Source organism: Atheta coriaria, unplaced genomic scaffold, assembly GCF_025399875.1.
Source record: "Atheta coriaria isolate IRGN ID8LTWV9N9 unplaced genomic scaffold, Caltech_Dcor_3.1 hic_scaffold_7_pilon, whole genome shotgun sequence".
NCBI classification, from domain to species: Eukaryota; Metazoa; Arthropoda; class Insecta; order Coleoptera; family Staphylinidae; genus Dalotia; species Dalotia coriaria.
In genome coordinates, this window is record NW_027045449.1 from 13,024,926 (window position 1) to 13,037,160 (window position 12,235).

Genomic DNA, 12,235 nt, shown 5'->3' on the forward strand with positions numbered 1-12,235 from the left:
TTGAAATGTTTAGTAGAGATTCTGATTCTGTGCATGCCGGTTTATGTATCGGCGACTGGAAGTGGGCACCATGTCGAAGTTGCAAATTGAGGATTTGCCTGATCCTGAGGATCGCTTTGTTTTGGAAGAATGTCTCGCTGTTGGAGTGTGTGGTAAAGTGTACGCCGCTTGCGATTCGGAAAACAAAAATCGCAAGGTGGCCATCAAAATGTTGAAAATTACCCGAGAGAGTTTTCTTTACATCCAAGAAGAATATAGAGTTCTCCAGGAATTTTCAAATCATCCAAACTTTCCGGACTATTATGGTACGTTTCGCAAAACAGAAGGCAGAGAAGATGAAGTTTGGTTTGTGATGGAGGTAATTAAAAAATATTATAATTGTTTGTAAAAATGTAGTAAATTATTTTGTGTAGTTGTGCGAAGGAGGCTCTGTGCTGGATTTAGTAAATAGTTTACTAAATAAAAACCGACGAATGTCTGAAGAACACATTGCTTTCATTCTTAAAGAAACAATCAAGGTAACAAAAAATATTTATTCAAAATAAAACACAAATTAACTAAATTTTATATTTAACATAGGCAATAACTCATCTACATGAACAACGTGTAATGCACCGCGATATAAAAGCAAACAATATTCTTCTCACCAAAGAAGGTGAAGTCAAATTAGTAGATTTTGGTTTGGCACGACATTTAAGTAGTACATTTGGAAAAAGTGATACACGTCTTGGGTCGCCGTGTTGGATGGCACCTGAAGTGGTAACAAGTACTCCGCAGGACGAAGAATCGGGTTACGGAAACCGGGCGGATGTTTGGGCACTAGGAATAACTGCTATTGAGTTGGGTGATGGAAAAGCCCCATTTACTGATATGCATCCAACAAGGGCAATGTTCCAAATTGTACGAAACCCTCCACCTACCCTGTACCGACCCGCAAATTGGTCGGAACCATTCAATGACTTCGTCAATGAATGTTTAGTGAAAAATCCCGAGCATCGACCATTTATAATGGAACTTAGCGAGCATCCTTTTATGGAATTAGTGCCGGAGAATAATTATCATGTAAAATGAATTAATATTTTTATCAACATTTATCTAATTGAGTTCATTTTTAGTTAACACAAGAAATAAAACTACTCCTCTCTGATATTGACAAACATAAGAAAGTACCTACAAATGACACATTAGTTTTGACCAATTTATATAAGAGGGCAAGAGATGAAGATCTGCAACCTATGTATGTAGAAGATCTAGCCGCCTTAGAGAAAATCAGCGAAGAGTCAGTTCTGCACGAACTGCACGCTAGAATGAAGATGGGCCAATTTCATACTTTCATTGGAAACATTCTCTTGGTTTTAAATCCTAATGTCAAGCAAGAAATTTATGGTGAACTGGTAATTAAAATTATATATGAATTAACTAATTAATCATTAAACTTTTTTTAATATTTACAGTTTCACAAAAAATACTCTTGCAAATCACGATCGGAAAATTCTCCACACATTTATGCAATTGCAGAAGGAGCTTACCAAGATGCTTTACATCAAATAATTCCACAAAACATAGTATTAGGAGGAGAAAGTGGGTCCGGAAAAACAACTAACTTTATGCACTTACTTGATCACTTGTTGTATGTTGGACGAAATGATAACATCAACAGTAGTCGGCTTAAAGACGCGATGAAGCTTATTCACGCATTTACGCATGCTTCAACACCTTACAATGATTATTCCACTCGAGCTGTCTTAAAAGCAGAGGTAACTTTCGGAAGCACTGGAAAGGTATCCGGTGCTATATTCACTATGAACCAACTTGAAAAATGGCGCGTTTCATCAGTTGACATGACACAATCAAACTACCACATGCTATATTACTTCTATGACGGAATTGAATCACAAGGCGATCTTAAGAAATACCAATTAGATTCAGGAAGAAAGTATCGCTATCTTCGTGTTCCCGATGATAACACTTCTAGAACAAAACCACGTGATAACCCTCAAGTTAATGTAAAAAAGTGGGATACTATACAAGCAATTTATAAAATGTTTGATTTTGCTGAAGAACAAATTGATATGATCAATAAAGTCTTAGCAGCCACTTTACTCATAGGAGATGTTAAATTTTATCAGAATGATCAGGGCGTAGCAGAAATTGAAAACGAAGAAGTGGCTGCTGCAGTCGCTAACTTATTGGGTGCAGATGAAAAGAAGGTAATTTGGTCTTTGACAAATTATTGTTTGATCAAGAAAGGAACAGCAGTACGTAGAAGACACAGTTGCGATGAAGCTAGAGATGCCAGGGATGTTTTTGCAAACACCATGTACAGTCATATGGTTGATTATGTCATCAATTTTATCAATCACCGACTATCTTATGGAAGGACTATTTTGTAATAATTATGTACAAATTTTACGAACTTTCTCATCTGAAGTTTTTTTTTGCAGCGGAGAAAAATATTCCGTGCGCTTATTGGACATTTACGGTTTTGAATGCTTCAAAGAAAATCATTTAACGCAACTATTTATTAATTGTTTAAATGAACAATTGCACTACCATTTTGTGCAACGTGTGTTTGCTTGGGAGTGTTTAGAAATGAATGAAGAAGATGTTCCGAATACACCGTTGCATTATTATGATAACAAAGCTACTTTAGACGAAATTTTGGGGAAACCAGAAGGTTTATTGATGCTTATCGATGATGCTTCCAAAATGGCTAATACTGGAGAGTACATTATCGGTACGGTGTCTATAAATAAGTACTCTCTTTAATAAACACAATTTTTTATTTGTAGATTACTTAAAAACCCCACAAAGAAATCATATAAGTGTCGTTGGGGCTATGGAATTTTCTGTTTCACATTACACAGGAAAAGTTACCTACAACGCAAAAGAAATGCCCGATAGGAACAGAGATTTCCTACCTCCCGAGGTGATTGAAACTCTAAGACTATCCAAAAACAAACACATTAAAGCATTGTTTACTGGTAAACTGACAAGAACTGGAAACCTTACAACTTCCTTTGAAGGATCACTACCTAAAAGCAAGAGTAGATTAAAGTTTTCATCGTCCTCTGATGAAGATAATCAAAAGGTATAATTGTCAACAATATTAATTATATCTTAGAATATTATATTATAATTTGTGGGACACGTGTTTTGAAAGTTTGACCTTTGGCATCGTCCATAAGTAACAGTTGTGCGACTAACGTGTGAAACTAAAAGAAACTAATAAAAGTTTCGCAACACGTGTTCAGCAATATAATTTCTAATAATATTTAAAGATAGAGATGAAAGTATTCTATTCTTTTTAATAGGGTGGAAACCAAGAACAACAATTTTCACAAATTACCAAAATGCGTACAACCGTAGCAACGTTTAGGTCCCTGTGTTTGAATTTATTGAAAGAGCTATCGGTAGGTGGATCGGCGGGCGGCACTCATTTCGTCCGTTGTCTACGTTCTGACCTAGATGGACAACCCCGTGGTTTCCATATGGAAATTGTAAAGCAACAGCTTCGAGCCATGGCGGTTGTCGATACAGTTAAAGCACGCCAAAAGGGCTATCCACACCGAATTCCATTTTCAGAGTTTCTACGAAGATACAAATTCCTTGCATTTGAATTTGATGAAAATGTCGAAATATCCAAAGATAACTGTCGTTTGCTTCTAATTCGTCTAAAAATGGAAGGATGGATGATTGGAAAATCAAAAGTATTTCTAAAATACTACAATGAAGAATACCTAGCCCGACTCTACGAAAATCAAGTAAAGAAAATTATCAAAATTCAATCAATGATGCGTGGCTTTCTAGCAAAGCTAAACTTAAAGAAACAACGATCTGGCCAGGTCGTCAGCAGCTATCCAATGTCCGCTGATGAATTAGAAGAAGACAAAGCGGCAAGGGTGTTGCAGAAAGGTATTACACACGTTACATTGCATGTTATACCCTGACATTATGAAACTGTAACTTCGAAATTGTTTTAGTTGTCGACGAGGATCTTGATAACGATAATGATAATGATAACGATAGTGTAGACAATGAACAAGACGATTCCGAAGTTAATTCGCAATCTGACTAAACTAAACATGATATGACGTACATTTCATCCGATCCCTTAGAATATTTGATGCTGAAACTAAATAATATAAACTAATAAATAGTTACTTAAACATTGTAGCATACCGAGGAGTGGCTGTTAGAAAAGCATATGCTCCTCTAGTTACCAATCCAGCGGAGAAGTTGGACGCGTCTACTTGTAGATTTATTCGCATTTACGCATCCAAATGGAAAGCCAAAACAATGTTTCAAGTATTATTGCAATACAGAGCTGCAAGATATCATGATTTGTTTAACTTTTCACAACAGGTAATTTAATTTTGCTTTATATAACCACAAATTGTCATTATTGATTGATATCTGCAGGTGCATTTATTCAATCAACAAGCCGTTTGTGCCCTTCAAAGATTTAACAATAACATAGGTCTGGATTTGGTTGACCGTCATGCAAAACCTCAAGGGTGGTTGGGAGAAATTAAACCATCTGTTTTAAAGTTACCTTTTAGGCTGATTGACATTCCATATTTTGATACATCATACATGTGTGATCCTTTATCAAATCCTGGGTAAGTTAAGAGTATTATTTACACCTAATAAATAATAAACCTCAATTTTCCATTATTTCAGGGTAGCTCTGGATAAGGACGAAGATTGGGACGCACCTTTTCAATGGCGGGACAATGTCTCCTCGAAGATCACTAACACCTTACAAGAAACCAAGATAGCCATATCCAAACCATACTCAGCCAATATAAAATCTCATTCTTCAATGCACAGACCAACCGAACCTTTAATAAACCTTCCTTACTCCCGAGATCCCGATGAGCCTATCAGAAGATTATCTACCATGTCCATGGAACAACCAGAGCCTAATCACGGCAGAAATCTATTTCGAAATAATAATCCTCCACCTCCACCAATGTCAAACTATTCAACCCAATCATATGGTTTTAATCAAACATCAACCACTGCACGCCATTCATACAATCCAATGCATTCTTATTCAAACACAAACTATAACAATCAAAGAAACCAACAGAATTCAACATTCCCTCCCAAAGATCATGAATACAATGGTACAGGAAACAGAATGAATCCCATAGCTGAGTTGCGTACAATAGGTCGCAAGAACACTCCGGAATCAGGAAATGAAGATGATCCACCATTTAACTTCCAAGCAATGCTTAGGAAGACAAATGTTAATCGAGACTCAATGAAACGAAGCGTGGAGACACTTCGAAATCTATCATTCAAGAATCGTAAAGGATTTAGCCAGGAAAATCTGGTTTACGATAGCCGACAAAATAGTTTAAGGAAGAACAGAAGTGTTGATAGTTTAGATCAACGGCAGCGACAGAAGTTGGAACTTGCTCCGGGTATTTACATGGAAGGTATGGTTGCCGATTTATAAATTTAGTCAAAATGTTATAAAGAAAAAGATATTATACTCAACTCAACTTAAGTAGAATATAGAATTAAGTGGTTATATGGCGGTTATGTAATTATTAGCATGTTGAAAGTTAAAGTAAACAAGTAACTTATCTTTATTACGTAGTAATAAAATTCAAAATAAATCAAATTGAAGATCCATCTCGGCGAAATCAATGCTTCTTGAAACCAAGTTCAAATAAAATTTAAAAAATAATACAAATATAATAACACTCTGTTTTCTGGCACACATGTGATCAGAATAGTTTTATCATTTGTTTTGCCTGCGTTAATATTAATAAACATATTCAGTAGTAAACAGGATAATAATACATTTATACAAACACTTAATACCTACATAGAATATTCTCTGTGTCCTTCAGTGCATCTTTACGCCAGCAGTTTCACGTCGAAATGTACTCAGTACTCAGTAATGATTATAGCAGATACAATAAATATAAGTTATTGTAAAAAATGTACATTTCAATATGAACAGCATGTCACATATGACATCGGCGGTAAATAGATTTTTGATCATATATATCGGTTTATAAAATTCTTCTTTTGCTTTATCAATTTTTCATAGGTTTATCATAGGAATTTTCACGCGTCGCGAAAGTTCTATCGGCGCCATTATCAGACACAGTCGGTAATGACTTTATAAGGATGCACATGGATGATGAAATTAAAAAAAGATGAATGAATGGATGCGTGCGACCTCCACCATAACATGAAATTTGCGCATTGCGTGTCTGTCTTAAACTGAAAACAACAAATGCACATCATTAAAGACCGTAATTATAACTAAATGTAACACAATGCAAACGACTGCCCACTTACACAATAATAACAGGTATACGCGATATGAGAACAGTTTGGGTTAATCATCTACATGTTATTGTATATCGAGCGTTATCAATCGTAACGAAAGTAAAGCAGTATCAATTAGTTACAAACGATAGTAAGATACGACAATTAATAATGAGAAAATCGCAAACTACACACTTAAAGAATCTACTACGAATACAATACACTTAATTTCAAACAATTACTACCTCTAGACTGTAAAGACTAACTTGGTTAAATATTTGCTGCATCATTGCTGTACAATGACATCGCATTATCTACATACGCTAGATGCTACAGTGATAATAGTACTAAATGTAGCAGCCACTTCTAACTAGGAGTTGACGACAAAAATTACAAAAAAAAAGCTTTTTACATATGCGGGGCAGTGTCATATGCCGTTTTCTCTTCTGGTTAGTAGGACAAACAGAAACAAACCAAATAATATTTAGGGGTAGTAAGAATTCTAAGATCACTGATCTTCCCCGAACTTTCATTCGTATGTAAGCAATATTTTTTAACGCTTTGTTTTGCGAGTGTTTCCGTTTAAATTGATTCATGCTCATTCCGAATTATAACTTCTATGTGTAAACGGACACGTTTTAGTGCATGGCGTTGTTACCTTGATCAAAACAACTAGGATTAATGATGTTGATGAGATCATTCTCGGACATCGTGGCCAAAGAAGGCGGTACCATCCGCAACTCCTCCTCGCACTTCTTCTCGTTCTGCATTTCCTTCAGAGTTGTGACGACAGGGCCAGTGATCGTTCCTTGCATTGGTATTGATACCGTCACAGGCATCATAAAATCTTTGTTGCTTTGCGCCATAGATTTCGTGATGGTGTCGACAAGTGTAGCATTGTCGGCAGTTGTGAAAAAGTTGTTCCCAATTTGACCAGCGGTGGTCTGCAATTGACTCATGGGCATAACTTCCCCGTTCGTGGTTGTAAGAATTTCGCTAATGTTCTTTTGCGTTTCAAGCAAGTCTGCAGCAGCGCTAAGAATAATGGCATTTTCTGGACCATTTACCACAAGTAAACTTGTGTTAGATGAACTTAACAACGGGTTAGTCATAGTTGTCTCCACATTGACGTTATGCGGGGCCGTAGATTGACAAATAGGCTGCAGGTTTGTGGATGGTAGCAGTGCGTCCTGAGTGGCACTTCGGCACATTAAGCTCGGTGATATTTGCGAATTTAAAATTACCTCCGGCGATATATTCGAATTGGGTGTGTTCAACGCCGGAGGAGCCAAAGGCGATGTCAAATTTGTGTTTATCATCGAAGGCATCATAACATCCTGACTTAGTAGCATATTTGACTCTTTAGGAGACACCATGCTTTCCACTCCACAGTTAACTAGTACGTTTAATCGCTCTGTGGGCATGGTGTTACCCAATGTGTTGTTTAGTAAACCATTTTCAATGTTTTGAATGACTGTTTGGTGCTGAGCTGATGCCAAAGCAGCCTCGGCGACCGCTATCGGAGAAGTACCAGCCTCGTGTTTCTCTTCGTTCGATACAGTCGACATCATCTGTGGCGCCATGAACGAGCTGGTCGTGAGAACGGTGTTGCTAGGTTGTTGTAAAAATGGATTTTTGTTTTCAATATTCGTTAAATAATTCTCAATACTTTGGGCAGTCTGTGCTGGCAGTGGTACCAAGTTATGTTCCATCATTCCGAAACTCTGTAAAGTAGCCATAGAAGGCTCTTTCGTATTGACCAAATCTGCCACCGTGGCCATGGGCATCTTTCTTCGCAGATCCATGACCTTCATTTCGGGAGATCGCTGGGGCGAGTAATGATTCGAAGTCTCGTCAATAATTTCACCGCATACAGATGTACGTCCGCCGGACATCATATCCATGCTGTTTTCGTTCACCAAACTCAAATTCGAATTCTCATTCATGTTTGCGTGGACCATTTGTTGATGATGCATCATATCCATTGAGTTGTCGTTAATCATCGAGAGATTCGAATCGCCTTGTTGTACGTCCAACGAGCTCTCAGAAATGTGACGGAATCGCGGTTGCAGCTCGGAGGCGTCCATTACGGAATTCTGGCTGTTCTCGTCCATAAACTCCTGCTTCATAGATGAATTACATCTCATCGGTGGCGACATAGAATCGGTGTTCACGATGCTCGCGGCGGACAGGCGTCGCTGTGACAACGGCACAAGACTCGTATCCGGCGGTGGCATTATTTTCGATAAGAACGACACTTGTTGAAGCGGTGAGGTTTGTGCCTCAATGCAAACTGTAAAATGCGTAAACGCCGATTAGATAACTAGTATTCACATTGATGCTTATAATTAAATATTAGCTGCCAACAAAGCCACTGTAAAAAAGGCTCAGGTGATGGTTTAATGTCTCATATATCGCCATAGTGCACATTATTCGCACCGTCGACCAAAATTTGGCAATCAACTTTTGAATTGTCTTAGTGACGATATATGAGACCACAACAAACAATGTTAATATCTCATTCGACTAATGCTCGTAAAATGTGTATATCTTCAAACAGTCATAAAGTATCTCGCGCACAGACATTCACTCAATCAAAAATGGAAGATTCACTACAAGAAGTAATTAATTAATCAAATAAAAAAGAGAGTTTCAATACACTGCAAATGAAACAAATTGTCATTTTGTAAAGAAATAACGTTAAATTTGATCAAGAACCAACACCAAGATTTTACACGTTTATGGTTAACTAACTAAAAATTGATAAGCAATATGTGCAAGACTTCAATTTCGCACGCAAATAAAATGCAAACAAACACTTTTTTGAAACACGGCAAACAAATGAAAAAAAGCCCACCCAGCATTCACGTCGTGGAAATGTAGAGATAAAGGCTTTAAATGAAAGCAAAGAAAATGACAAATAAAACTTACATGTTAAAACTGCACTTTTTTTAAATATTTTTTGCAGCTTTAAATGTTTGTTCAATGCATTATTTATACGAAAACTAATTAATGGTGACTGAAACCAATAAAAAGCAAGTTATGAGTGAGTTAGTTACAAATGAACGTTAAAATGACACACCAAATAAACATAAAACGCGTAAAAGATCTATGAAGAAGGCTCCCAGGAAACACGACATACGCATTCAAATCCCCCCAAAGCTAACAACTATCAAAACGAGAAGAGAACCACCCACTCGTTTAAGTACAATAATAAAATATAAGAGAAACGTATTTTCCACATCATTCTGCAGCATTCGCTTCATTGTAACACTCACACACGCCATCATTCGGTTCACTCTCGCTATACGCATTCGCACCAAACTAACATTGTTTGTTCGCAGTAATTGCATTTATGTATTAAATCAGGTACGCTTCCTGCAAATAAAGGTTAATATATGAGATCCTTTGAATCGTGTGAGATGATGTTGCGATGGCTGATGATGATGATGACCTAAAGAAAATCTCAGTGCTGCGCTGTCGAGAAAAAACGCAAACAGAACAACAAAACAAAACAACAAACGAACATATCAAAAATGTCAGTTACGAATAAGATTTTAAATTTAAAAATAAATGAATATAAAAAGTGGAAAGTATGATGTAATTAATTGTTTGTGTTTGTGTGTGCATGTGTGCGCGTGTGGGGCGTGTATGTTTTGTTTGCAAATTTAAGTGTTTTTCTGTGTGATAAAGTTTTAAAACTACTATATGAATGTACTATGTTGAAAGTTTTGATATGTTATGTGTTCAAGAGTGTGTAATGATGAAAATGTAAGTGGTGTGAGTTTATCATGTTGTGTAGTGTGGTGTGTTCATTTATTAAGTACCCGTGATGCGCTTAGACCTGAATGACGCGGCTGTTGACGGAGAATTAGGCTCCGCAGGCTGACAGAAGACGACGGCAGGCGGCCCCTCTGCGTATACAGAGCCTGTATGCTGTATGAGACAAAGCGAAATTTGAATAATAAAATTCAGAACTTTGTTGCTCATACATGGGCGTCGCAAGACATTCTATAAGGCTTGAGTATAACATATAAGCACGAAAGCAAATCAAATATCTTGCGACTAATTAAAAAATTTGAAAAGTTTCCCGACGCACGCCAAACAAGTGTCCTCCCTTGGTCATCTGTTGACCGACGCTTTGTTCTCGCGGTAATCGAAAAACTTTTCAAGTACATAATTCTTTCATTAATATAATAAGGATATTACAATATTTAAAGTTTGATATGAAATCACAACGTAAACAAAAGCTTGGTCTGAATTTAACAATAAAAATTTTGTATTTTGTATGATCATTTGCTTAACAATAAATATTGCTTTTCTCAGTTTTTCATGTTTATGATAACACAACATGACGTGATTTATTAATCTGGTACCTATAGAGAAACACAAGAAACATACGGAAGTAAAAAATCATCAATGAATGAGAGTCACACTGTTTCCAAGCCACTAAATAAAATGGCAGCGACGAAGGTGCCCATAGTAATAAGCGTCTCTAAAACGCGCCCACTCGCCGCCGACCCATCAATCATTCTCAATCGAGCGCGCACTTTATATATGCGCTGGCCGACAAACAGGACGCGAGAAAATCGTGCAAAATTATATTTGCCTTCGACGTTTGATAATCGCTATAAACGATGGAAACTTTCGCCGCCCAGCTTTGCAATAACAACGACAAATATCGTACTACATCAGTCACATATGCTTGACATGTCAACTCATGCATTCGCTTTGCATATTATGTAAGTTAATGTTCGACCACTCAAACGCACCCCAATCAACCACTCGCTCCACTCGCAGGCGCACACTCAGATATATCAAAAATCATTCAGAATGTAACAACAGATTAACAACGCCATCATCGAGTCGACTCCGGCCGACTCGATGCCAGATCGCACGCATCGAACACACTCAAATTGGTCACACAAACCGCAAACGTATTTATAACAAATTCCGCACTCGCTCATTTATTCAGTTTATCGCCTGTCTGTATGTGAAGCATATATTTGCCGTTGTTGTCATTGTTTTAAGTATATAAACCAAATTGATACTAGATTTGTCAAAATTTAAAATAATTATCACAAAAACTTGTTTTGAAAAAAAATCACATATCTTTGTTTTGTCATTTGCTAATTTTAAATCTGCATTTTAAAATTTTGACCAATCCGATCAACTACTTTACCTACATATGATAAAGCATGTCGTAGCAAGAATAAACACATTGTTAGAATACAACTTGCTAGGTTACGTGTAGCTTGCTGCAACATGATTTATCCACCACTCACTACATTAAGTTATCATGCATCATGCACAAAGCTAAATCAACTTAATAATGAATTTGTTGTCTCGAATTTATGGTGGCTATGTATTTACGGCTGAAAAAATATTTAATACTAAATGTAAATGACGCGGTTTAAGTAAAGTCGAGACAACCATATTAAGTCGATCTGATGTAATAAGATGATGAAATATATTTGACGCGAGCTTACCACTTGGCATTGCCCCGTTAACGGGCGTGTATACAAACGAATGTGGCTCGCTAGTTTTCCCGCTCGACATTACATACATCCTTACCGATACCGGTTCGGTTATGTCGGGGAGGAAAAATTGTGGCACTACACATATTAGGTGAGTCTGCAACAATTAAAAATATACATTAATATCATGTAAATTGTTTCTGTGTACGTGAACTCACTTGCTGTAAAAACTCTTTATCAGGAACAACTGATTGTTCCCATCTGCCTCGCGACTCGTCTTTCGTTTGGAAGTACACGACGGTGTCTTTGAGGAAATTTTTGCCGATAATGAACAACTCCAAGCCACCGCTGGCTGGACACGATGTTAACGACTTCTTACTAATTTCAGGCACGCCCGGAGGTTGTGCTAGATGATATAAAAAACACAGTTAAAATCAGCAAAAATGCGTGGATAAATATACATA

The 12,235-nt window shown here is 37.0% G+C and overlaps 2 protein-coding genes across 7 annotated transcripts in view; one reads left to right on the forward strand and one right to left on the reverse strand.

Moving 5' to 3' along the window:
* Nucleotides 1–5,814, forward strand: ninaC (STKc_myosinIII_N_like and MYSc_Myo21 domain-containing protein ninaC). 2 transcript variants are annotated; one of them, XM_065308360.1, is made up of 11 exons: nucleotides 3–358; nucleotides 414–518; nucleotides 580–1,062; nucleotides 1,116–1,394; nucleotides 1,455–2,389; nucleotides 2,445–2,737; nucleotides 2,793–3,091; nucleotides 3,315–3,915; nucleotides 4,178–4,365; nucleotides 4,423–4,622; nucleotides 4,684–5,814. In XM_065308360.1, exons 1-11 carry the CDS (start codon nucleotides 44–46, stop codon nucleotides 5,465–5,467), a joined length of 4,482 nt encoding a protein of 1,493 aa, XP_065164432.1. In that variant the 5' UTR covers nucleotides 3–43; the 3' UTR covers nucleotides 5,468–5,814. The 2 variants fall into 2 exon arrangements, with proteins under 2 accessions (XP_065164433.1, XP_065164432.1); XM_065308361.1 differs by lacking the exons at nucleotides 4,423–4,622; nucleotides 4,684–5,814 and having other exon boundaries at nucleotides 1–358; nucleotides 3,984–4,273.
* NFAT (NFAT nuclear factor) overlaps nucleotides 5,577–12,235 on the reverse strand; it is a 22,623-nt gene continuing 15,964 nt past the window's right edge. For 4 of the 5 annotated variants that reach the window (XM_065308362.1, XM_065308364.1, XM_065308366.1 and 1 more), the window contains 3 exons: nucleotides 11,990–12,177; nucleotides 11,784–11,928; nucleotides 5,577–8,587 (listed from right to left, as the gene is read on the reverse strand). In XM_065308362.1, coding sequence (XP_065164434.1) covers nucleotides 6,933–8,587; nucleotides 11,784–11,928; nucleotides 11,990–12,177 — 1,988 coding nt within the window. In that variant the 3' untranslated portion in view covers nucleotides 5,577–6,932. The remainder of the gene's footprint in view (nucleotides 8,588–11,783; nucleotides 11,929–11,989; nucleotides 12,178–12,235) is intronic. The other variant, XM_065308363.1, reaches the window with a different exon arrangement.